This window comes from Pteropus medius, unplaced genomic scaffold (assembly GCF_902729225.1).
Source record: "Pteropus medius unplaced genomic scaffold, Ma_sr-lr_union100, whole genome shotgun sequence".
Lineage (NCBI taxonomy): Eukaryota > Metazoa > Chordata > Mammalia > Chiroptera > Pteropodidae > Pteropus > Pteropus medius.
This window is the reverse complement of record NW_024352787.1, coordinates 658,590-685,402: the sequence shown is the minus strand read 5'-3', so window position 1 is coordinate 685,402 and position 26,813 is coordinate 658,590. Positions and strand designations below refer to the sequence as shown.

Below are 26,813 nucleotides of genomic sequence, written 5' to 3'. Positions count from 1 at the left end.
TCGTGCTCAGGCACATTTGTGCACGTGTTAAGGGTTAAAAACCACCAAGTTCTTCCGGCTCCCACACTGTTGTCCTGGCTATTCTCTCAGGCTTCTCACCTGCCTATGCCCGTCTTCTTCCCCTGCTCCCTGCTCCAGTTAGAGTCCAAAAGTCACAGAGGTTATCTATTGAAACACAGTGAATCATTACTCACCTATTCTAAATGTGTTTTCCCATTAAAGCATCTCTGAAATTAGAGGCTTAATACAGCCAATGATAAGAAAGCATCGTGTCATTATTTAATTGTAATTTTTTTCTTTCTTCGTGATCTATGCAGCTTCTCACAATAGTTGGCATGTTAGATTTGGTGAAATACAGTTGGCAAAAGGACAAGTAGAAGTTCAGTTCCTCTGAGAACTGATGCTTATCTCAATTTAGATTCTATACTTGTCTTTCTGTATATTCCCGTCACTCAACTAATCATAGTGATTAAAAACAGCTCCTAAATAGCTCTTGTTATATGCCACACACTAAACAGACTACCTCTCCTCTTTACAACAACCAGGAAAGATAATTTTCTTTGTTTACAGAAAGGAGCAACTCAGGGTTAAAGAAGTCAAGTAACCAGGCCTTGCTTACGTGCTCTCATTCCAGCCAAATGTGTGGTCCATCTAATCTTTTCCTTATTTAAAAACATTTTCCTGGGGCTAAAGGGTATACATGGATTCCTCTTGAAGTCCTCCCATCAGTGGCCTCCGTTCCTCAGCCTGAGTCACATATTATTACAACAAACAATGACTAGTTTCCCAAGTGTCCTGAGGTTATCAGCATGAGGACACATGTAGTTGCAGTTGTGTGCTCTGCACAAATTGTAGAAAATATTGTGTGGGCTGCATCTTCAGGGGAAGTGGAGAGCAGCTGGTTGGTGCAAGTTGAGAAGGAATAAGGAAGAAGCAAGCAAATGGTAGCAGAGCCTCACCTAGCTACAGAAGGATTCTAACTCAAGATGGGGAACCATTGGCCAGTTGCCTATATAATGCTGCACAGGCAGTTTCCATCAGCAATCTTGGTAAAAGATCTTCTAAAATAATGACATTAAATATTCTCCTTCTGTTTATGAAAATTTTTTCATGTTCAATACATTGGCTCATTACTTTCATACACTGCTAGGGAGAGAAAAATATTTCTGGAAGGCAATTTCGCAATGCGTTTAAAGAGAGCCTAAAATTGTTGTCATACCCTTTGACCAAGAAATTCCAATTTCTAGGAGTTTATACTGGGGAAATCGCTGGAGAGACACACAACTATTTCAGTGCTAGAGTGTTTATTGCAGTGTTGTTAAAATAGCCCCAAAAGGGAACCAATTTAAGGACCCAAATAAAAGGGAAAAACTTAAATTACTTATGGTATCTATTTACAAATAATTGCATTTGAAATAATTGCAGCCATTAAAAAAATAATTTTAAGACTGCTTAGTCCAGGACATAAGATTGAGTGAAAATAGGTTATAAACAATATGTATAATGTGATCCAATATTATTGAGTTTATTTATATGTAAAGAAAGCCTGCAAAGAAATATAATAAAATATTAATATTAGCTATGTCTAGATTTTTAATATACTTTTCAGAACTTTCCAACAAATTTTATAGTAAAAATATATTACTTTTACATTCAGAGAGAGAAAAAGACATCTAAAAAAATTGTTCGCTTGATGTTGATAACATGAAAATAACTTTCTTCAAGACGGATGTTAGTTCTTCTCGGTTAGTAGGTTTAGAGAAATTGTTTCTACAATTAAAAAGAGAAAGTCCCCGTGCATTTACTGCAGAGCAAACATTATTAAATAGACTGGGATAGGGAAGGTTAACGCTTATCTAACTCTGTAGATCCACTCTGTTCTCATCCATAATAATCTCTTAGGATCTTCAGAGACAATCTCCTGGACAATGAGAAATGAGCATTATCTGTCTCACAGATAAAAAAAACTTCTACATAGATAATTTTTTTTTTTCTCTAGACTTAGCAGCTCAATAAAATCTTATTCTTTGAGATTCTTTTCCACTGTGTTGACCTTGTTGGTTGTCTGTAGGCTATTTAGAGAATCCCCAAAGTAATACAAGACTCTAACATTTGTTCCAGAAAACCTTATTTCCTGAGATCAGTAACACAACAAGTTCATGGAAGCTGTTTTTCTTGGCTGGGCACAGATTCTTGCATTAAAAGGGAAAGTATGCTTTATGGTTTCATTTTGTCCCCACTGAAGTGACATAATTTATCTTGCCCAGAGAACATTTTTCAGGTAATATTGTTTCTATGAATCCCACAGGAACTATGAATGAATGAAACGTATTCACCAAAAGATAACTGGGAAATTATGGCAAAGGGACCAATGGTAAGCACTGCATATATTTAAAAATAAAATTGAGACTAAAACAAATGTGAGAATAAAGTGACATCAAAATGTAAATGTTTTGAGCCTTGAGAAGCTAGAAAGGACACAACAAATAAAACTCATTGGAGAAAAAGGAATATGGGTGGAGAGAAGAACAGGTTGGTTTGTTGATTACCTCATCTACACTAGCCGGGAGTCAAAAATATCCTTAAAGCTGACAAATCAAGTAACAGAAGTATAGTGTACATATCAGTACAAATGTGTAAACACCAAGAAAGAGAGCACCCTTAAACTGGGTGATGAAAAAGAGGAAAGGGATGCAAGATGAAAAGAAACATTTTAATGTTATTTTTCATAACAGGGAACAATTGATAACATTTGAAGAAATAGAGGATGAAGGGTATTACATAAAATTGTAATTATAAACTACTTGTGTAAAAATACAAATCTTTCTCTTTAAACATCAGGAAAAACTAAGACCCCCCAAAATACAAAGAACTAAAATTCATCAAACTGCACACTTGGAGTGGCTAAATTTTATGTTATATAAATCATATCTCTATAAAGCTGTTAAAAAGGCAAAGGAAATGACCACATAATGAAAAGCCTTTTTTAAACTATGAAAACATAAAATATGAAATAAAATAATATGACAGGACTAAAGTCAAACATCTGTAAATGAGATTAACTCACCTATTAAATAAAAGAGTTTCAGATTGGCTCACAAAGCAAATCGCGACTCTATGCTGTCTGCAAGAGACACAGCTAAAACAAGGTAATTTAGAAAGATTGAAAATAGAAGAACAAGCAAAGTTTCTCTCTTAATTCCAGCTTCTTTTAAATGATTGTCATCTGTCACAACTCAACAAATGTGGCAGTCTGCTAGAATAGTGACTAACATTTGATGCTATTTTACAGAGTACTTTCATGTATACTATCTGTAACTTAATGGGAAAAGTACTTTTATTATTGTTTTACAGACAGGGAACCCAGACATAAAAAGTCAAGTGACTTACCCAAGTTCACCTAGCTATTGTTTGATTAAGCTGGAATCAGTCCTCGGTATTCAGGTCTACTCATTTCATGCCATTTCTTCAACGCTGTTACACATATGCAAATAATACTCTCTCTTTATAAAAATTGCTTCCATTTTTCAGCATTTCCTTGTTCTATGGGACTCCTGAGACTAGACATTTTATATGTTATGCCCTTAATCCCCATAACACCACCATAAATTAGATATCATTATCTGCATTTTTCCATTTGTGGCTAGAAAGGTTAAGTAAAAAATAAGCAACAAAACTGAGATTCCAAATCAGGTATGCCTAACTCCAGAGCTTGAGGGATTTCTAGTATGTTACTAAAAGTGATGTTAGCAAAGCTTGGGACGGAGAAGGTATAAAAGAACTCAAACTGAACAACCAATCCTTAAACATTTTATTTTTTATACTTTGTAAACGCAAATAAAACCTGAGCTGGCTTTATGGGCATATGACCTGTGTAGTCGCCCAGGGCCATGAGCTCAGAAGGGACATGTACTTCATTTAATTCTCTGCTGTACCGCCTTGAAATTCTTAATTCTATCTTTGCATTTGTGTTTTGCAAATGAAGTTTGATAGGACACTGGAGCATAAGCATGAGCAGTGGAGACACACTCATATGCATCATCTGCCACCACTCCTTGCTGCCTCATCTGCATATCGCCTTCACGACAGCCTGTGAGATTCCAGTGGACCCGTGATGTGTGGGAGTTCAGCAAGACCCAGGGTGGGTACAAGGTAAAGAGTTGTATCTATGACTAAATAAGCAGGGGTGCTGACAGCCCCGAGAGGCCATACTTTCCTTTCCAACCAGAATTTGCTTCCATTGCAGAGAGAAGGCAATGCTGCTCTAAGAAACACAACCAAGGAACCCTACCATATCCTTTCTTATACTTGTACTCTTATTCCCTGTGTTAGCCAATGACATATTGAAAATGATGACACAAGGAAAAAAGAAGATAGGGCAACTCATAGTTCCTTTTCCTTTCAGACCTCCTTACTCATTAGTAAGCCAAAGTTTGAGTATTGGTAGAATGTGAGTGTAGCAAGAAATGAAATAAAAACAGTAAGTTAGTTTCACATGGTGTTTCCACTGTTCTTGTGAGAACAAAATACGAATGCATGCATAAGTTATGAAATATGTATTATGTAATTTTTATGATTTTGCATATGAGTTAAATGTATTTATACTTGCATTTAAAATAAGCATCATGTAATACAAAAATGAACAGTAACGTTCATGCTAATAATTAAAATTTTTTCTTTACTTAAAATGACATTAAATAGCAAATGAACATTATGACAAGTCAAGAGAGAAACTGTGGAAGAAAGAAAAAGCTATATATTTCAGTACCTTCAATGGCACTTTTTGAACAAGAAGCCCTATATTTTCATTTTGCACCAGGCCCAAATCCATAAATTATGTTGCTGGCCCTAATCAAACACACAGACACACACACAGACACAGACACACACACACACACACACACGCATATATGTAAACATGAGCTTTTGACAAACAACTGTCCACTTTACCAATACATTTACATTATAAATATTTTGAGATCTAGAGCTTTCAGTAACATCACCACCTTCAAAGAAAGACCTATCCCCAATGCTCATCAATTCAACTCCATTCCATAGTCACACAATTTTGCACCTAGGATGAGTTTTTCTTGCCACTGACTAACTGAGACCATGTCTGTTATGCCAAATGTGGCAACCTCTGTCGTGTTTCGCTGAGGTGACATCTCAGTTGCTGTATGTGCTACCAGTGACCTTGCTCAAAGGAGGTGAAGGTCTTAGAGGCTGACCAACAACAGTAAAAAAAAAAAGTAGGTCAATAGGCATGGTAGGTTGACTAATGGCCTCCCCCAAAATAGGTCTGTATCCCTGGACCTTGTAAATGTTAATTATATGGAAACAGTCCTTGAGGATGTGGTTGAGTTAAAATGGGCCTGATTTACAGGGTAAGCCTTAAATATAATCACACGTACCCTTATAAAAAGGAGGCAGAGGGAGATTTGAGGATACACAAAAGAGGAGAAGGCCATGTAAAGACAGAGGCAGAGATTAGAATGATGTGGTCACAAGCTGAGGAATGCTGGTAGCCACCAGAGTTAGAAGAGGAAATGAAGGATTCTGCCCTAGCATCTCCAGGAAAGCAGCCTTACTGACGCTGTGATTTTGGACTTCTGGTGTCCAAAACTATGAAAGAATAAATTTCTGTTGTTTTAAGCCACCAAGTTTTGGTAATTAACTTATTCCTTCATAGAAAAAAAAAAGAAAAAAGAAAGAAAAACAAACAAAACAAAGCCTCACTCTTAAGGTAGAAAATTAAGACTATAATAGTAGAGAGTTAAAGGAAATTATTTAAAGGCCTTATGGAGACTGAAAAACCATTAAAAATAGTCTTGTCTCTTCCTGTCCACAAAAGCTCATGGACCACGTGTAGCAGAACTTGAGAATCAAAACACGATTTTATATAGTCATATTAAGCTATCCCTGATAGTTTGTCATCACAAAGAAAAGCTTCAAGTCGTTCATTAAAGCACATTGGTATTTAGAAAGACATAGTTTTTATAAAGAACAGAGTTTCATAAATGTATTTTATAAATAATTTTGTGATTATAGGACTTACATAACCATTAGAGAGAAATGTGTATCATGACCCTTGTAACAAAATAACACCACCTCTAACATTACTGATTTACAGCCTTGCTTCTGTTAAACTTACTGTCTTCTATTCATATAGTTTACTCACTGCCCGGTACATAGATTTGCACCTTCAAGAAGTTGATTCACCCTGCAATTGCTGAGTGCTCTGTATCTTTGTTAGGTTCATATCATTTACTCTGTGTTTTCTTCTTTCAAAAAATAAATCTACACAACATAGTCTGAGCAGATATAAGAGAACAACACTTAGTATAGTAGGTCTTTATAGATTCTGGTAGAATTTCATATGAATAATAGATTTTATATCATTAAAACATAAAGGAAACAAAAGCTTATGATCTTTAGATAATTTGATTTTTTAAAATTATGTTAATAGTATTCAGAATGATATGCTTGCCGGTTACTTTCCTCCCTTTTCCTTGCCCCTCCCCAGGAAGATATACAAATAGCTATTAGGCACCTGAAAAAGTCCTCATTGTTTTTAATCATTAGGAAAATGCAAGTTAAAACCCACACGCCTCTAAAACAAAATCTTCCTGTGAACCTTCCTTATCAGTAATGTGTTGGCAAATAGTTAACATCAGCTCTCTGAGGGAAAAAACAGCCCTGATTAGTAGCATTTGCCAGTCTCTTTGGTGTAAGTACTCCCACCGTGGCTGGTATCCAGCCACCCATCTGACGTCTAAAGGTGGAGTCGGGAAGAGATATGCACAGTCAGCTCAGGGTGAGCCGCCCCCCATGCACCACTGCTCCTTACATGCCAGAGCTGCCACCATCACCTCTCCATTCAGAGGAAAGGCCCATGGGGGACATCTATCTATCTGCCCAACTGCAAGGGAAACCCATACCCTTGCCTAGAAAAGTCCATATATTCCTTTATTCTTTAAGCGAACAAATAAAGAAGGCTCACCAAACCGAGGGCAAAATCCAGTAACTTAAAAGAGGAGGCCCTGGATGAGTGAACGAGACCCTGGAGGGGGCCTGAGATGATTTAGAGGTAAGAGGGGATTTTATTTTGAAATTTCAATTTGTATCCTCAGAGAGATTCAAGGAGATGTTCCATCTTCAAACATAATAAAAATAGCTCTTGGAAATGTAAAATATTTTTTGCTAAGTAAAATGTCAAGGATGAAAAATGAGACAATTAATATAAAAGAAAAATGTATAAAATTTTTTAATTGCGACCATCCATCAAAAAATATATTATTTAGATGTCGTATCTTCAAAATATTTTTATTTTAAAATAACTTTAGACTTATGGAAAAGTGCAAAAATAGTACAGAGAGTTATGATATACTCTTACCCCGTCTTCTCCTTATGCACAGAAAAAAGGGAGAAGGGGCGATTCCATGGAAAATAACCTCACAGAGTGATCTGATCATAAATTCCTAACTGGGCAGGTCATGGTGGGCAGTCATGCCCCAGACTATAGCTTTTTAGCAAAAGGTTAATCTTTGCCTTAAGCAAGTGCTCTCTGTTACTATGCATCTAGGTTGACACACCTTTGAAATAAACTACCCTCAAGAGAGCACATAATTTTGTTACTATCCTGTAATCCCATTCCCGCCTTGCTTTCTCTAATCTTACTTATGTTCCCTCCTTAATTTCAAATGCATGAGAGATACAAAACTGTCATTCTCAGGAGCATTTGACATCTTCTTGCTCTCTGGCATATGTAGTCAGTTTGGCTCAAGTAAACTCTTACAAAAATTCTGTACAGATTTGGACGTGTCTTAAATTGACATTTTCTCAGCCTAGCAGGATTCTGAAGAAGCCCGCCAGAACCAGCCTGCCAACCAGGAACCACCGTGCCCCACTGGCATTGCATCAGGTGGACTTGGGTAAGTTTCTCTCAGAATTGAGAGCTTCCTTGCTTTAAGTAGCAGTTCTTTAATTTAATCACATCAGCAAAGTCCTTTTTGCCACTTAAGGTAGCATATCAATCAGACTCTGGGGATTTGGACATGGATAACTTTGTGCAGGCGGAGGGTATTTTCGCTGTCCCTCATAGGTCAAAATAAGGCTAGAATGTTGGCTTCTACCATGATGACTGAGAAGCCCAGGTCATTTCTTAATTAAAGGTGGTAACATATTTAACAGAGTACTGATAGTATTACGTAGTTTTACTTTATCTTAGGGGAGAAGACCTTTTTAAATTCCGAGACAGTTTCTAGTAGTTCGTTTGTTTGTTTGTTTGTTTGTTTGTTTTCATTCAACCTGTCTAATTTTTTAGGTGGCTTGTTCTAATTGTGCATTCAAAAAAATTAATTTAAAAATATCAAAGGATCCTCCTCTTGGTCATCTTGATATTAAGGGGAGGCTGATGGTCCATGGGCTTGTTGGCCTGGGAGGCACCATTTCCCTTACATGCTCGTCTCTGAGCAAGCCAAATGCCGTGAATGTCCCTGTAGGACTGTTTTACACCCAGGAGGTAATGTTTCCTCAGGCAACCCCACGAAGATTCTTAGTCGCCTGAGAATACCTGAGCAAGGGCCAGCAAGAGCTTGTGGGAGGCCACTGGAACTGTGACGTTTTCCAAGGCATGAGAGGTTTGAAGATATTACACTGCTGGCTTTGGAAATGGAGGAGAGGGCCACATGCCAGGTGGCCTCTAGAAGCCAGAAAAGCAAGGAAATAGATTCTCCCCTGGAGCCTCCAGAAGGAACTCAGCTTTGCCAGTGTAGGGAGGAAGACACATTCCTCTACCCTCACGGTTCTTCTGGCTGGTCCAATAAGCAAATAGATATGAGACAGATTAGCAAGAGAAAATCACCAAATGTAATACATATGTATATATGGGGACTCCACATACATAAGAGAGTCAGAGATCCCACATGCATGAAAGGTTCAGAGATAGAGGGGGATTTAGGAATATAAGGCATTCTGAGCTATAGCTGAGGTGAGGTGCCTTGGGAGCTTCAAAAGGTCATTGCAGGATGATAAGAGCAGACATTTAGTAAATAGAAGTTTGCCTTGCCCTATAGATAGGTCAAAAGAAGTTATTTCTGATAATTAACTATTATGGGCAAGGACCCTAATTCAAATTCTTCTAGGTGGTTAAGGAAGGGTCAGAAGTTTCTCTTGAAGTTGCCTTGAGCTCAGCACAATTCCCATATCACAGAGGCACATCTTGGGGGTGGGGTGGGGGGCTCACTTGAACTCCCATACCACCATAAGACTTTTAGCTCCATAAGACCCATTTGAGACTTCTGACCTCTACAACTGTAATAAGTTTATGTTGTTTTAAGCCACATAGTTTGTGGTAATTTGTTAAAGCAGCAATAAAAAACTAATATATTGCCTCAAAAAAATTATTTATCCTTTTTTTATTTGCCAATAATATAGATTTGAGTGATATAAAATTGGAAAGATAAATTAAGTGACCTACTATAAAAATACCTGAATTTTCTCAGTCTGTGCTATTCATGGCATTTGGAGAGATGATACATCTCTATTAATTCTAGAAAATAAAATTGAATAATCATATATGAGTAAACCAGGCACCAAAATTATATATTTATTCACAGTAAATTCCCAAGACTCCATCACCTGTATTATTTCTAATTTGTAGTAATTGACTAGAGCAGCTCATTAGATAGATGCACTTTGACAAATTCTAGTTTTGCGTAATTAAAGCTGAAGTGAATAAATAGGGCATTTGCGTCTATGTTTCTTATATCAGATGATAAATAAATTGTAATATTATTGGCACATAATACATGCAACATTACCATTTTTATGCCTGGAAGTTTGGGATAATTTCTAAAAGCAATGGCTAATGAGTTGGGGGTTTTTTTTCCCCAAAGAGCAGTGAAGAGAGCACGGGAGAAAGTAAAAAGATTCCTGCTTCCTTATTTATTTTTGACATGTCCCAGGGATTTTATATTAATTAATTGGAAGAAGTTTTTCCAAATACATTTTCTAATACATTCTGAAGTAGCGACACTCTAGATAGTGAAAAGCCACCAGCATCTACTGCTGATTTAGGCAATGTGTACAGTTGCTTGTATTGCTATCGTATGGGCCTCTTTTCAGTTTCTTCCAAGTGCCTAAGGAAAGTAAACTTTATTTGAGAATGACCAATATGTTATTTGCTCTCTCAGCATATGGAGGTGAAGAATTATTGGATGGCCTTTATTTTCCTTCTTAAAGTGATATGTTTTCATATCAAAATAATTTGAGTTTTTTGTTTCTTTCTTTCTTAATTTGAAGTAAGATAGTGGTATGCCCCTCAGGTGATAACAGAGATTAGACTATTCAGTGTCCCTAGAGCAGTCCCCCCATTTTCTCTCTTTGCTGGTCTACCTGAGAGTACCAGGTTTGGGTTATAGGTCTCGTCTCCCCAGGCTATACCTGTGTCCCTAATTCCCATAGCTTTCCACTCAGCAGCTGGCAAACCAGGCTGTGCTGTAAAGATGAAAGACAAAGCCATGGAGAAACTATGACTTGAACTGCATCGCAGCCACTCTAACCCAGTGTCCCAGGATAAGCCAGTCTTGTGCGTAGTAGGAGTTGGCCCATGTGGTATAATTTCCTAAGTGCTGGGAAAAGACTTGCTTCTGAAAACATCTTCCCTTCTCTCAATTTCACAGCTACAGTCTCCTCTGTTTCTTTTAAATAGGTGGCTTTTCCCTCTCTTTGTTAAAATGCAGATTTCCAAGAAAAATTAACACCTTGAGGTCTATCAGGCATTTATTTCATAGTGTGGGTAAGTTACCAGATTTCCTCCTGAGTGTAGATTTTGGTGGAAAGAGAGAACATGAAAACCTCGGTAGCTAAGGAACAGTAGGCATTTGTGGAAGGAAATGATTCAGAAAGAGCAGGCTGTTCACAGGGAATCAACATTTTATAGATTATCCTAAAACAGATCTTTTGTTCAAAGTATAATGATCTTTCCATTCTTTATCCTCCCTCATCCTTAAACCTGGGACATTGCCTTCTCCACACCCATAACTGCCCTCTCCCTGCACCTTCTACTCCCCTTACCTCCCCACCCCAACCAGTAAGGACATAACCTAGCACTAACTCTGCCCACACCGATGACCACACTGTCGTTACAGCTAGAAGAAACTGGAGTTGCCCACTTTGCTCTAAAGAAAAGAGATTGAAGAAATATTTTAAATACTTCTACTAATATGAAAATATATTAAATATATTTAGATTTTACATAAATACATTAAAACATAATGCAAAGATATGTTAAAATAACAAAAATAAGTAACATCACTTCACACCCCCTAAGATTGCTATAATCAATCAGAAAGACAGATAATAACAAGTGTTGGTGAGGATGCGGAGAAAAATAGAACCCTCACACACTGCTGATAGGGATGTAAAATAATGCAGCCGTTTTGGAAAACAGTCTGGCAGTTCCTCAAATGATTGTACATAGAGTTACCTTATAACCCAGAAATTCTACTCCAAGATATATATAAAAAAGAAATGAAAACATGTCCACACAAAAACATGGGCATAAATTTTTATAGCAGCAAAAAAGCAGACAGAACCCAAATGTCCATTGATGAAATGTCGAGAATAGACAAATCTACAGAGGCAGAAAACAGTACTGGTTGCCTAGAACTGTGGGAAGAGAGTGACTACTAATGGGTATGGGGCCCCTTTACCACCATGATGAAAATGTTCCAAAATTGATTGTGGCAATGACTACCCAACTTTGAAAACTACTGGACTGTACATTTTAAATGAGTGAATTGTATGGTGTGTGAATTACGTCTCAATAAAGCTATTACAAAAAGGAAAGAGTAACATGACACAGAGGCTGGACTCTCTCCACACACCATGCTGAGGAATTCGCAAATTCCCACTGGAGCTCAATCAGCCCAGAGATGCTGATCCTGACCCCTACCTGCTCCCCAACAGTACCCCAGGATTCCAGAGAATCTCACCAATCCAGGTGGCATCTAACCCAGCGACCTGTGAATCACCCCGACTCCAATCCCTACCACCAGATACTATAGACGTGATTGTGTGGTTGTTGAAGTTCAGCTAACAAGGTTTTATTAAAGAAAAGATTCTTATTTAGAGTGGGTATATCTTATAAACTATATATGTATTTAATATATACATATATATTTTAATGTAATAAGAGATTTACCCATGTTATTATACAAATGAGTTCATTGGCTACACAACAAATATTTATTGAGCATTTTACTAAGCGCCAGACACTTTACTTACAGCTGGGAACAGACGAGGATAAGACAACATGAACATTATCTGTGATAATGATTCAGATCATAAATAATTGCTTTCCAATAGTGACAATACTGTCTCTCCCTCACAATAAACCTAATGCCACAACCAGCTTCTACTCTGGAACCTGTGTGAAAAAACTGAGCCCAGTTTTAGAGGGCAAATCTCTCTTTGACAAGACAGGAAAATGAAGCCCAGTGAGGGAAGGTGACTTGCCCCAACATCACACAGGGTGACACTATTAAGCCAGTAACTCTCGAATCATCTGTGAGGCTCTTGAAATCTTGCAATTGTACCACTCCCTGACCAAAGGAGGATGATCAGGAAACATTTCTGGGTGGTGCTGGCTTTTCCTCGTAATATAACAAACGTTGTGAGTCCACCTCCCAACTCTGCACTGAGATGTTGCTGAAAGCTTGCATTTCCATGGTCTTCCTCACCCCCTCTTCAGTCTTTGCCCTCTCAACCAAGGCACCATTGAATTGTGGGACTATCATTCCCTTGCTTAAAGAAGAGTTTGATCAGATATAAATATGTACAGCTAAAGTCATTCTGAAATGTTATAAAGAAAAGTATATTAAAGAAGAGGAAATCATCTTATACATTTGTATGTATTCTCCACATTGCTCAACAAGGTACTTCTGCAGACTAGTTCTCAGCAGCCAGTGTAAGGCACTCGGGTCCATCAGAGATGGCATGAGTTGTGAAACCAGACAAGTATTTTCGAATGAATTTAAATTGGTTGCTGATTCTCTTCTCCTGGAACCTGTTTTCCAAATGACCTTTAGTCATATTTTTATACCTCAAATTCTTCCTTCCCCTATTCCAGGCCATTTTGCAGAATCTCTCTCTTCTCAAATAGATGACTGTGGGACCCACTTTTGTTGTTCGCCCCTCAACCATCAGCATCTCCATTGTGGTTCTCGTTGCTTTATAGAAAAACCACTCAATCTAACTCTGAGACCAAATAAAAAGGTCTTTAAAGCTAAGCAATCTGAGGGACAGAGCTGGAGAAAATAACACTCTATTACTGGAAAAACTTCACAAATCACCTTTTAAGACAGCATTCTTACTGAAATAGACTGCTTTGAAACCTCTGTACCATTCTTCAGTGAAAAGAAAATGATGAGGGATCTAGATGGGAATGACTCAGCGTAACCATTTTGTGCTGATCTCATCGTTGCCACTGACATCCCCTTCTCCCCTAGTAGTTTTCATGAGGACAGTCCTCTGAGGCCAAGCAACAGTTTTGTTAATCCAGGACCAGCTTGCCAATTCGGCACATTCAAGTGCCACACATGGGGTACTTTGGGGGACGTGTAGTGGGTTCGGTGGAGCGCCCCCTGCCCAATATGTACACCTGGAACTGGTGGATATGACCTTATTTTGAAAAAGGGTCTTTGCAGATGGAATTAAATTAAGGATCTTGAGAGGAGGTGCTCCTGTATTAGGGTAGGCCCTAAATCTAATGACAAGTGCCCTCAGAGAAGAAAGGGAGAGAAGACACAGGGGAGGAGGTGACCTGAGGTCAGAGACAGAGATTAAAGTGATACTGCCACAAGCCAAGAAACACCTGGAACCACCAGAAGCAGGGAGAGGCAAGGAAGGATTCTCCCCTGGAGCCTTCTGAGGGAATGCGCTGTCAACACCTTGACTTCAGATTTCTGGCCTCCAAAACTGTGAGGATAAATTTCTGTTATTTTAAGCCACCAATTTGAAGCTCAATTTTGTGGTAATAGATTACGGCCGCCTCAGGAAGTCAACACATGGAGGGCTGAGGGGAAAGACAGAGTGAAATAGAGGCTTATGCGGTGTTACTGTCTCTATTTTGTTGTTGTTGTTGTTGGGTTTTTGTTGTGTTTTTGAGAACAATTTTTATCTTTTTATTAAGGAGGAAAAAATATTTAATATTTTTGTTGCATAAGGAATAATGTTACTCTCTCCTGAGATGGGGTAGAGGACATGGAAGTGCCCAAGTCCAAGTTATTCCTCTATAAACACCACATACCAAAGAGCACCTGGCGAGAAACACCTGGCCTCCGAGTCCAGACCATCCTGAGAATTCTAGCAGATTCCAGGGATTGGCTGATGTACCAGAATCAGCAGAGCTTGTCTCTTCCTTGGGTTTTGTTTTTTTTGCTTCTCCATCTTGAGTAACTTGCTATGTTGTCATGCTTAAAAGATAACATAGAATACGAGTGTAAGACTGTTTACCCAATGCCCGTCACTAGCACAGTAGTTTGCCCTTGGAGGTGATAAATAAATAAAGGCTGAGTGAAGAATTAAACATGTGGAAGAAATAGCGTTTGCCTCACAACTACTGAAGAGTGGGCTGCACCTCGATGAAGAGTTTCTGATTCAATAGATCTGGGATGGGACCTGAGAATTTTCTTTGTCACAGGTTTCCAGGTGATACTGATGCTGCTGGTCCAAGGACCCCACTTTGAGAACCACTGGCTGTAAAAAAAAATAAATAAATAAAAAATAAATTGAACCATTTTAAAATGGAGCTGGAGCTGCCACCCTAGGGAACTGCCTTGCACATTTTCTGCCTCAAACCTTTGGAATGTTAAAACAGAGCAAAATAAACGTTGGACTGGGCCTAAGGCAATATTGTGCCCCGAAGAACCATTTGCAAAGATAACAAGAAAGCAGTTATGATACAAGATTGAAGTTAATAATATTGCTTGGAATTAGCGTTGCTACATTAGCTCATCTGCACCAATAGAAATCCCTTCCTTCTGTTGATGTAATGTTCCCCTTCCCTTTCTCCCCTTGTCTTTGTTTCCTAATTAGAATATTATTTGGGCTTCTGCCTGAATCGATGCTTCTCCAATAGCTATTCTTTGATCTCAAATAAATGCTAGTTGCCTCTCACTTTGAAAGACCTTTTATTTTTAGGTTAACATGGCCTAGAACAAAAGCGCCCAGGATTCTGTTTCATGAGTTCAACTCATGAAAATACCACTCCATCGAGAAAGCTTTGATCAAAATAAACTATCACAAGCTTCCCTTTCCACCCCTGGCTTATCTGATGACAGGAATAACAACTATGAAGCATGCTTTCGATCCTTCCAGAGCAAATTATCTTTCCTTCATCAATGCTGCGTTTTTCTATCTGATGCAATCTTTTTACTCGCAGCCCCCATGCCTTTAGGTAACATTACCTGCTGCCTTGTGTTTTATCAATTGAGCCTTTCCCTGAAGAGGTTTCTCTTCCTCATGCACAATGACGAAAACCGGAAGAGGGCAGAGCTACCAGGGTTTCTCCCTCTACACCACAGTCTTCCCGTTAACCTGGGAGACTTGCTGAGACTCAAAAGTTAAGAGACAGATGAATTGGCACTAAGTGTGTATGTGCATACAATGGAATATTATTCAGCCTTAAAAAAGGCAAAAAAAAAATCTGACATATGCTAGAATATGGATGAACCTTGAAGAAATCATGCTAAGTGAAAGAAGCCAGACACAAAATGGCAAATGCTTTTTGATTCCAGCTATATGAGGTACCTAGAATAATCAAATTCATAGAAGCAGAAAGTAGAATGGTGGTGCCAGGGGTCAGAGTAGGGGGGATGGAGAGTTAGTGGTTTAATGGGTAGAGTTTGTTTGAAAAGATGAAAAAGTTCTGAAGATGATTGCACAACAATGTCAATGTACTTCAGGGCACTTAATGTACACTTAACAGGTAAGATGGTACATTTTATGTTATGTATATTTACCACTTTTTTTTTTAAGGCAATAGACACTTGCTTTCCCTTCCCTTTTTAATGTTCCTCTCAGTGTTTGCAGAGCACAAACCCCTCAAGTCAGACAAGGAAACAGAAAAATGATCTGGAGTTTATCACTATATTATTTTTGTTGTTGTTATTTGTTGTTGTTGTTGTCGTTGTTGTATTTTTAAGGGAAGAATAGGTAGAATCCTCCAGAAATGCTTTTCTGGGTTCACACTCCAGGTGAAGCCACACATCTAGGCAGGCGCACGTGAAACTGACCAACGTCTCACCCACTTTTGCTTCCCTACACAGATGTGTTTTTTTCTCGGCACAGAGGTTTCCAAAGTGGGGTCCCCAGAGCAGCAACATCAACATTGCCTTAGAACTTCTTAGAAAAGCAAATTCTCGGGCCTCGCCCGACCTACCGCATCAGCAGATCTGGGCTACGGCCCGGGAACCTGCGTTTTAACAAGCCTTCCCTGTGGCTCAGTTGTGCGCTCACGTTGGGGCGTCCCTGGCCCAGGTCTCCCGCTGCCACCTTCAGCTGTGCTTCTCTCCCACCCCTAAGGGCCTGGGGCAGAACAGCGGAGTCCTCTGCTGGGGCTCAAGGTGCGCTAACCTCTGCTCTCTGCTGTTCCAGCGCCTGCAAGGGCGGAGCCTGGCCACCACGCCTGCACACCTCCAGCTGTACAGGTAGCTGGGCAGAGCCTGGAAACAAAGTCATAGGAGCAACACCTTAAAAAAAAAAAGTCTTCCCGCCTGGACTTCTCGCTCGCCAGTCGCAGGAAGCCCTCGGAGCCACCACCATGGGTAGGCTTCCGTGTCCGGGCTGGGGCGGGGTCGCGGCGGAGCAGGGTCTGCGCGGTTGGGGTGTTGCGGAAGGGGCAGAAGGGGCGGAAGGGACGGAAGGGACGGAAGGGACGGAAGGGATTCGGCAGGACTGAGACCCTGGTCCCGGAGGTTCATGGACTTGCACGCAGATCCGGGAAGGCTGGCACCGCTGGTGGGCGCAAGGGCAGAGACATGTCACCTTGGTGGGAAATGACTAGGGAGTCAGGTACCCGGGGCTCGCGGGCTCCCGGGAAGTTGTCGGGCGCCGGATCTCTGGTGCCGGGAGGTCTTGACGCTCCCGGGGCGCAGAGGCAGAGGGCTCTGAGGCGCCCAGACTCAGAGGTTACAAGAATGAACGCAGTATCTTCCACCTGCCCACCTGTCGGCAATCCTCGGTCCTCGGGTTCCGACCCTGCGATCTGCGAGTGCGCTCTAAGGTGGACTGGGTGGTGCGTGCCATGGCAGGGCCAGCAAAACCTCCGCCTGCCTGTGGGCACTTAGCGGCCGCCTTTGCACTTCTCTTGCGCCTGGCTGGAGAGGTGGCCCCAGAGCTCTGGAGGGGCCCAAGAGGAATTGAGCCTGGCCATTTGTGGCCCTTCTTATCATTCTGCCACTGTCCTCAAGCTTCACAGAGGAAAGTGGCTGGTCCTCCTTAGGCATGAAGTGTTAGCAGGACATCTAGGAAAAAACTAAATCCTGCCTGCTTCAGAATAAACTACTCTAGAATAAATGCAGAAGCAGAGAGCAGGTTCTGGAAGAGACCAGAGGTCAGCCCAGCCCTCTTCCCCCTTAAAAATAGGGAAGGTGGGGCAAGTGAATCCTCTTGAGTTGTACCAAGGATGGGCCTGGGCAGGCGCAGTGCAACCACATGATTGAGAGAACCGGGTCTGACTTTGGCTTACCTGCACGTGCTTTCGCAGTTCTTCCACTTGCTACTTCCTCAGCCTTTAGACCAAAATATGAGTGCGGCCTCAGTGGCTGTACTGAGGTGTGTAAGTGCATAACACCTGGTGCGTAGCACTCCAGTTGGCTCGCGTGGTCTCACTGCCCCACGCAGTGTCATGGTTCTGAGGCAGCAGTATTGAGTGCTTCACGGGTGGGACTTCTAGTTGTGGCCAACTTTGCTTGTTCCAGAAAGAAGCGGCAACAGTATGTGTGATTCACAGACTAAAGACTCCTGGGCTGGAGCCCTGGATCCCACCTCAAACACCATTTGCTTGTTATTCATGGCATCTTTTCTGGGAGGTGCTCTGTGTTATTTATTTTGGTCTTCAGATGGCAAACACCTGAGTAGCATCTGTGCTGAGCTAGAACTTCCCTAAAATGGTTCCAATCAGGGTAGCTGATGAATGATGAATAAACACAACTTTTCAAGCATAGTCCCCCCAAAATGTACCCTTCTCAGTTTCCAAATTGGTCCTTAAGTGGGTTTTTTGTTTTTTGTTTTTTGCACCTGAGATTGGCATAGCGTATAAATAGCAACAAAAGTTATACGCAGATACTAGTTTTGTTTACTCATCCTAAATTTTCAATATCTAAGTTTAGTTAGTAAGTTAAACAAATAACTAGAAAATATTTTCAATAAAAAAGTAGCAGTAACTCTCCTCTTGAGAACAAAATCATTGGCACTTAGATTATGTCAAATTGTTTCAGATCCTCTGGTGACTGAAGAGGGGGACACTTGGAAGGGTTGGTGAATGCAGCAGGAGGGAAAGAAATAAGGAAATGTTCTTAGAGAAATGTTTGCTTTGAGCTGATTTCAACTCATGTGTAATTGGAACTGATTTTCATATTAGTTTCTTTTACTTGCCCTGGGAATGGAGGGGCAGAAGTTATGACTGCATAGGAAAGTGAGGGATGTGATGAGAGTCAGAACTGTGTCATTAGGCATTAATTAGGCGTAGTAACATAAGTAACAGAAATCCACAAGAATAAACTGGATAAGAAGTTGATTTGGACATAGCAATGCATAGCTTAACCTGGATGCAGTATCTGGTTAGAATCTCGAACTGCCAACCCTTTGCTTTAGAGAGATGTCAGCGAATTTTTCTTGTAAAGAGCCAGAGAGTCAATATTTTTGGCTCTGGGGACCATACAGTCTCTGTGGCAACTACTCAACTCCTCCTTTGTAGTTCAAAATATGTAAACAAATAAGTGGAGCTGTATTCTAATAAAACTTTGTGGGCACAGACATTTGAATTTTATATAATTTTAATGTCACAAAATAGTCTTAAAAAATTTTTTTTTTCATCCTTTAAAAATGTAGAAACCATTCTTAGTTTGCAAGCCATATAAAAACAGATGTGGGCCAGAATTGCCCCTTGAACCATAGTTTGTCAACTCTTGCTTTAAAGTATGGGTGTGCTGATCAGAGTTGGGGGTGGAGAGGAGGCCAGTTTCCCAAGGCTGTCTTGTGTAGTTAGGTCTCAGAATGTCTAAGAACCTCTCAAGTGGCTGGAGAGTCACCTCTGAGGCCTTTGTAGGGCTAGGGATGCTTTGACTGAAGATTTTAAATAGTCCATCTCTCTCCTCTCACCCCACCTCACCCCCTTACCCAGAGCTTTGTAGGTATCTATGCTTAAGTTGTTGCTCTCACAAATCACTTTGTTCCTGAAAAACCATAGATCCTGCTCTGGTATTGCCACATATTTGACTTTGAAAATTAAGTATAAAGAAGCTTTAAGTTCTATGAAGCACTTTCCTATCTCCCTCTGCCAGGGTCTCCAGGCTGGTTTGAAATTTTTATTCACTTAATGAAGGACACTTTATTATATTTCTGTCTCCTCAACCCCAAGTCTCCTGCTGGCTTTGTATGGGATTCTGATGAGTTTTTCAAGTTGGCCTCCTGCCTGAGCAAAAAATGATGGACTAGCCTTAAAGATGTCACAAACCTGGCCATTTAAAAGTCCCTCTGTATTCTCTCTTTCTTAAAGCTCCTGGGTAAACCAAAGAACAATGCTGAAGTCCCAGAGAAGCTGGTACTCCTGCTACAGGCTATAAGTGTACTGCTAGAAGCTAAGGTTGCTCCACACGAAAGGGGCCTCAGGCATCAGATCCTTGGAAGAATCTTCTCCCAGAGAGCAAGAAGAGAGAACTTCTGACCCTGGGTTCTTTCAGGATGACATTACTCTAAGTCAGTGGCTTTCAAACTTCAGCATGCTTCAGGATCACCTGAGCGAGGGCTTTTTCTAACTTGGTGCCTAGCCCTATCCCTAGAGTCTTTTACTTCAGTAGGCTCTAAGGCAGGGCTCAAGGATTAGCATTTACACAAGTTCCCAGGTGATGCTGCTGCTGCTGGTCCCAGGACCATAGTTTGAGAACCATTGCTCTAAATGACAGACTCTTTCTCTTGACCCATGTCATGTTCAAATGTTGCTACAGTGCCCCCCAGATGAGATCAGGGGTAGAAGATCTAATGCAGTCTGGCCCCTATGTTGTCCACGATGATCAAGTTTTGGGTAAATTTGTATCTAGAATTGAAAAATTAGCTTATAAAGACTAAGAATGTAGGGTAGAAAAAGAAGAGATGAATCGCTTTGTCCAGCTGAGGCTGGCAGGGGGCAGGCCTAAGTCGCTTACTTATGCAGGTATTCACTTACCACGTGAGGGCATAAAATAGTCCTGCCTCGAAGAAACTCATTTTCTCAGGGGCAGGAACACAAGCCCATAAACAACATTTTTCCACACTGAGTTATAGTTGAGGTGAATAAAGTATTATGAGACCAGCAGAAGCAGCAGCTAATAGTGGCTTGTCAAAGTTGGAAGATTTGCCATCTTAATGCTAAATTTTTGCATAGTCTTTCACATCTCTGCAACATGTCCTGAGTGGAATTATTTATTTTTTATATACCTGGATGTTTTTATTAGTAATTTTCCTGCTGCCCTTTGAGTTACTAAAGAACAGAGAACAGATTGAGGGATTAGTCAGCTGGCTAGTTGAGCTACCAGGAAAGTTCACCAGTGATGCGGCAGCATCGGTTCTCCAGGATGGAGCTGCTAATGAGGGGAATGAATGGAACCCTGGGTGGGACCACCCAGCCATCCTGCCTTGAGATGCAGCTGCATCTTGATTTCATTCCAGCAGGATGGAAAGTGGGTAGGTGTCCCGGGTGAGCTTATAAGGAAATAAAAACAAGGGTGGAATCTGAGGATGGTGAAAGAATGAGAGAAGTATTATCAGCAGATGAAAGAGGACCATTGACTCATAGACTGGTGTTGCAACATAAAGAACCAGGTTATCACTGTTTCATAACTTTGTCCCTTGGTGTCAGAGGACAGAAATATATCACCGAGGAAACTGGATGGCAAGGTCATTTCATGGTGTTGATGTGAATGGGGCTACGTCAGACGAGCCAGACCATGCCTCTGCTCGCTGCCGAGACGGGGTGCAAGCACAGCTACCATCCACAGGCGGTACAGAGCTGAAGGACAGTCTCGGCAGTTGGAAAGTACAAAGGGGAGGGATAGACACTCCTAAAAAAGGAGGAAGATTTAGTTCCTCCAGATTGGAAACCAGCCAAGGCCTCCTACTGGGCTGCCGAAAGGAGACTCTCTCTGGGTTAAGGTTTAGAGTCATGGGTTATTGTGCGGGGCTGTGTGAAACTGTGCGGGGCTGTGTGGAACTGAGCACAGTGCCCAAAGGAAAATTTGGTTTAAGGATCAGACTTAAGACTGGAAAACTCGCAAAATGGACTCACATAAGAGGACTCATTGAAAACTCTAAACTAAGCATTTACAACTTCTACAATCTGCCTCAAGTGACAAGATTTAAAACAACTGAAATGTATTCTCTCACGGTTCTGAAGGTTGGAAGTCCAGAGTCCAGATACTGGCAGGGCTATGCTCTCTCTGAAGCCTCTAGGGGACAATGTGTTTCATGCTTTTCTCTTTGCCTCTGGTGATGCCGCCAGCCCTTGGCATTCCTTGGCTAGTAGACGCATCACTCTAATCTGCCTCCATGATGATTACATGGCCATTTTCTCCCTGTTTGTCTTCACATCCTCTCCCATCTGGGCGTGTCTGTCCGTTACATGGCTATCTGCTTGTGAGGACACCAGTCTTATTGGATTAAGGACTCACCCTACTCCAGTGTGACCTTATCTTAACTCATTATGTCTGCCATGACCTTATTTCAAATAAGGTCACATTCTGAGATTCTGAGAAGGAAATGAGTTTGGTGGGGGGGACACATTATTCAACCCAGTACACATGGCAATAGAAAATGTACATCGCTTAAACATAACTTTAAGTAGAAAATATTCTTAGTGTGTAAAGATGACTGCATTGTGGTCTGTACCTCAGCTCAGGTGCAACGCTTGGTAACTAGTGTCTTCTCCCCAGCAAAGCAGATGGATTTTCTGGTCATATCAATTCAAAAACAACCATTCATTTACTAATAGAATTGGTATGTAGAAAACACCCCCTGTGCATAATATTAGGTGAATCAGAAATGCTCAGTGATGTCATAGACTCAAGCAATTTACCTCAAATTAATTCTAAAAATTATGTCCATATTCCACTGATATTGAACTGTGGGCCTGTGTGGATAAAGTTTCCAGGCAGCAGTTAGCTATGAATATTTAATTTTTTATAGCTGTTTCTTCTATGCATGCTCATTTTAAAATACAAGACTAGAAAAAAATAAGTCACCAAACACTTCTATGGAGAGTTGTTAAGTAATCTCTAACAAAATTTAAAATATGTGTAACATTTGTCCAGCACTCCTAGAAATTTCTTATAGTCTCACAATAGGAATGAGGCACATGCAATCTAAATATCACGTAGCAAGGGGAAATGTGCATTCTGTACATAGCTTTGTAGCCTAATTTCACACTGACTGTGATCATAAAGCAAATTTTCTAGTCATAATTTAACACCGAAGAGTAAAAAAATCACTGTGTCTAAAATTTAGGGTCTCTAACTTAATTGCCTCCAAAACAAACCCCCCAAAGGACCAAGAGACTGGTTCCTCTTAATTGAGTGAAACCTGTGTGTCTTTGGCATTGTTTTCTCCTATGACAGCATATAATATTATCAGGGCTGATGCCGTTATACTTACTAGTGTGGCCTGTTGGGTGTGTACAGTTCACTGTGTTGGGAGGGTGTTGTCCAGGATGCCGATAGCTGCGTCCTTTCATGTTCTGTCCTCTTATTTCCTTTCGGAGTCTGCTCTGAGGATAGGTCTGTCTTCTCTTTAACCTGAGATTACATGTGTTTATTCCCTGTCAGTCGTCATAGCATTTAAATGAAGCCTAACTTAAAGTTCAGAATAAAGGGTATCCTTCTAGAATAAAAGAATGTCCAGGTATAGATAAAAGAACTTGGTGAGCACCGGTTGCCTTCCTAACACCATCTGAGTAACTGTTCCCTGCCTTCACCTGTCTCGGGACCTTTCTGTTTTGCGTAACTACCTATGAACTCTGTAGCACCCTTTGGCCTGGCTGCCCTTGCCCTGAAATTGAGGCATACACAGTCTTTGAGTACGTCTGAAGGCAAGTGGATCCTGGGGTCCATAGAGATCATTTCTTTCTGAAGGAGAACAAGAAAGGCAGTCATTGGTGCAGATCTGTAGTCATGGAAACAATGATAAAAGTCACAGGTTATTTATAGAACCATCAGAGGCAGCCAATATGGGCCTCTTATGCCTATGATTTTAGACAATCATGTGTGGAAATTTTTTTAAAGGTAGGAGAATATCTGTAACCTGCAGCAATAGGCGATGTGCTACAAATGCTCTCAGACTGTTACGGGTTGATTGTGTCCCCCTGCCAAATTCACAGGCTGAAGTCCTAACTCCAGTGCCTCAGGATGTGACCTTGTTTGGAAAGAGGGTTGTTGTAGATGTAATTAGTTCAGATGAGGTCATACTGGAGTAGAGTGGGTACCTAATCCAATACGACCAGTGTCCTTAGAAAAAGGGGAAATTTGGACACAGACACGCAGGGAGAAGATCGTGTGAAGATGAAAGCAGAGATCCGGGCGATGCTCCTACAAGTTAAAGAATGTCAAAGATGGCCCGTAAAACCACCAGAACTTAGGGAAGGGGCCTGGAATAGATTTTTCCCCACAGCCCTCAGAAGGAATCAGCTCTGCCGACATCTTTATCTTGGATTTCTAGCCTCCAGAACTAGGCGTCAATAAATTTTTGTTGTTTTAAGCCACTGCATTTGTAGTACCTTGTTACGGCAGCCGCAGCAAACGAATGCAGTGACCAAGATCTGCCTCTCTCAGTCCTGACCAGTTTACCCCCAAGCTGAGGAAGGTGATGGTTTAAAGAAAAGCGAAAGCATGGCTTTCAGACACACTCAGGACAAGGCGAGGACAAGGCCTGGCAGATAGATGGATAAAGATACAACAGGGCAGTTGATTACTCCCACAGACAGCGAAGGAAGACTAGCCAAAGGTGCCAGCTTCCTGTGGTCTCTGTTCCCACAGCAAAAAGGGCCAACAATAGACACTGAGAATGATGGCAACACTCATTGTGAGACTCCTTGTTGCTGAGGAGCCAATGCCAGACGGTAGCTAAGTAGTTTTATATTCTGTATCTCTCTTATCAGAGGGCTAGACAGAAAACCCCATATTCCATATCAGCTGGGCTCACGCCTTTGTCTGGGCGGATAAGAGCAAGGGGGCAAGTGCTCCAGGGCTGAGCTATCCCCTGCGATGGCACTGTGCCAAAGTAACTTAATAAAGCCCATGTTGTCTCATTAGCACCGGTTTCTCCACATTTCTAAAGTAGCTTCATGATATCATCATTTAGTTGATGTTCTTAGCGCTCAAAGGACAGGTAACTCATTTGCTTTCAGCAGTGCTGCAGGCAAGACGACCAGTGGCTTGATTAAAGTGGCATTCTGAAGATCACAGACCAGGGCGTTCTATATTTATGTAGCTATTTGTTAACATGTCAAAGGAAAAATAAGTGCTCTCTTAGTGCAAAAAAAGGTGGTTGTGGAAAAGACACTATTTCTATTTTTAAAAAAATCAATGGATGGGCAGGGCCACAGCCCATGTGTGCAGGCTGCACCCTGCATGAAGGCCCCAGCCAGAGGGCCTCTAGGGGCTGGAATGCAGCCCATGCGCCATTGCTGAGCAATGCATCCACCCAGGGACACCTTTTTTATAGGAGCCAAGCCACTCTCTACTCATCAAACCATGCCTCCTAAGGCAGCATCCAGCCTGAAAGATCATAATTTTCTAGTGCGCAAAAAGTGCCATATGGACCAGCAGGGACTCTGAGGATGGGAAATATGGCAAAACAAGTCAGGCAGGAAACCACCTCAAAAAGACTCACTCCAAAAACAAGGGCCTTGGGTTACAGGCACAGAATTTGTTCTAAGGCTAACCTGACTACTGTTATGGAATCCCTCATTTAAAGAAAGAAAAACACGTTTCACTTCTTGATCAAAGTTGATCCTTTGGGGGGAAAAAATCAAGGTAAGTGTGCAACACAAGACACTCAGCATCCTTCCCCTTCCCCCAGGCCTCCCGTCGCATTGCTTCAGATCAACCGCAGTTATGCCTGGTACAGATCCTGCTAGGCTCTTTTTGAAGTGGCACACACTACTTTTCTCAAAAAAAGAAAAATGACATGTGAGACTCTGTAACATTTCTCAAAAGTCAGAAAAATTCTCTCTGTCAGGGGCAGTTGTAAAGAGGCTAAAGAGACCTAAGATGGGGAGAGAGTATTTGGGGGGCCGAGGGGGTGGTGAGGCACTAACTGCCCGGATGGTACGGGAAGCTATGAAAAGCCTGGCATGGAGAGAGAAGTCCTGTGCCCGCATTCCACATTGGGTGGAGGAGGATGGAAGTCAGATCCCCAAGGGCTTTGAATGCTATGCTGAGCAGCAGGTCTGACCTCACAGGTAGCAGAGAGCCAGCAAGGTTTGAGAGCAGCCTTGAAATGCTCCATGTAGGGACGCTCAGGTTGGTAGGGTGGACAGGGGACAGGGAAGGTAAGACAAAGTGTCTGCTTGTCACGGTCGTCCTGATGAAGGGCGGATAAAGCTCAGGGAGTAGGAAAGAGAAGCAGAGGCCAGAATCAAATCAAAAGATCTGATCACCTGGATGGCAGCCACCACCTAGCATGCACACCTTCGTGCCAGGCCCTTTCCTTTATGCTACCTATCATCACTCTGGAGCAGTGAGTCACTCTCAAACTTAGCACATCAGCATCACTGGGAGGGCTGATAATATGCAGACCTCAGAGTTTCTGATTCCGTTGGTCTAGGATAGATCTGAGAGTTTGCATTTCTAATGAGTACTGCTGCTGGTCCAGGGACCACACTTGAAAACCACTGCCCTGGAGAATTAAAAATGATCCTTAAATTCCTATAGCTCCCCACGCGTCACACACTGTAGTGCTACCCATTAGAAAAGCACCTTGATTGAAAGTCAGTGCTTGCCACTGTGGCTTGTAAAAGTCAGAAGACTGACTTTTATCTGTCTTAGTCTCCATGGCCTAAGTTCCCCAGGTGACATCGTAAGGACCTTAGGCTTTCTGTCAGTGTGAGCAACCCTGGAGGGGACTGCCTCTATTTTTCAGAGCAACCTTCTCAACCCTGCCAGGGGTCCTCACAGCAAATTCTTGTTCATATTTTCATTTCAAGTCAGTCCATTGCAAACATCCATTCATACTATCCAGCTGTCTTCATGAGAGGCAGTGAATAACAAACCTCATTTTATCGATACAGATTTGATCTTACAACTTGCAAAGAAGATGTTAGCCTCTCTAGATGGAGAAATGGAGGTCCAGTGGTTAAGTGCATTGAACAAAGCCACATGGCTAGGAAGAATGTCTTCAAGCTGTGGTTCAACTTCCTAATTCCAAAGTTCCATGTCCTCCCCACTACAAGAGAGGAGTTCTCACTTTAACTTAGAAACCACTTTAGCTAAGAGTGAGGCTAAGTGTGTTCTAGCAGAGATCATTGCATTCCCTGGGGTCTCACATGACCTACCTTGTGAGGC

At 41.4% G+C, this 26,813-nt stretch overlaps 1 protein-coding gene across 1 annotated transcript in view; it reads left to right on the top strand.

Moving 5' to 3' along the window:
• The first annotated feature begins 2,124 nt into the window (after positions 1-2,124).
• SLC15A1 (solute carrier family 15 member 1) overlaps positions 2,125-26,813 on the top strand; it is a 57,839-nt gene continuing 33,150 nt past the window's right edge. Inside the window, exons 1-5 of the mRNA XM_039849155.1 lie at positions 2,125-2,374; positions 3,986-4,152; positions 6,979-7,087; positions 7,844-7,931; positions 16,660-16,829. Of these exons, the coding sequence (XP_039705089.1) occupies positions 16,826-16,829 (4 nt within the window). The 5' untranslated portion in view covers positions 2,125-2,374; positions 3,986-4,152; positions 6,979-7,087; positions 7,844-7,931; positions 16,660-16,825. The remainder of the gene's footprint in view (positions 2,375-3,985; positions 4,153-6,978; positions 7,088-7,843; positions 7,932-16,659; positions 16,830-26,813) is intronic.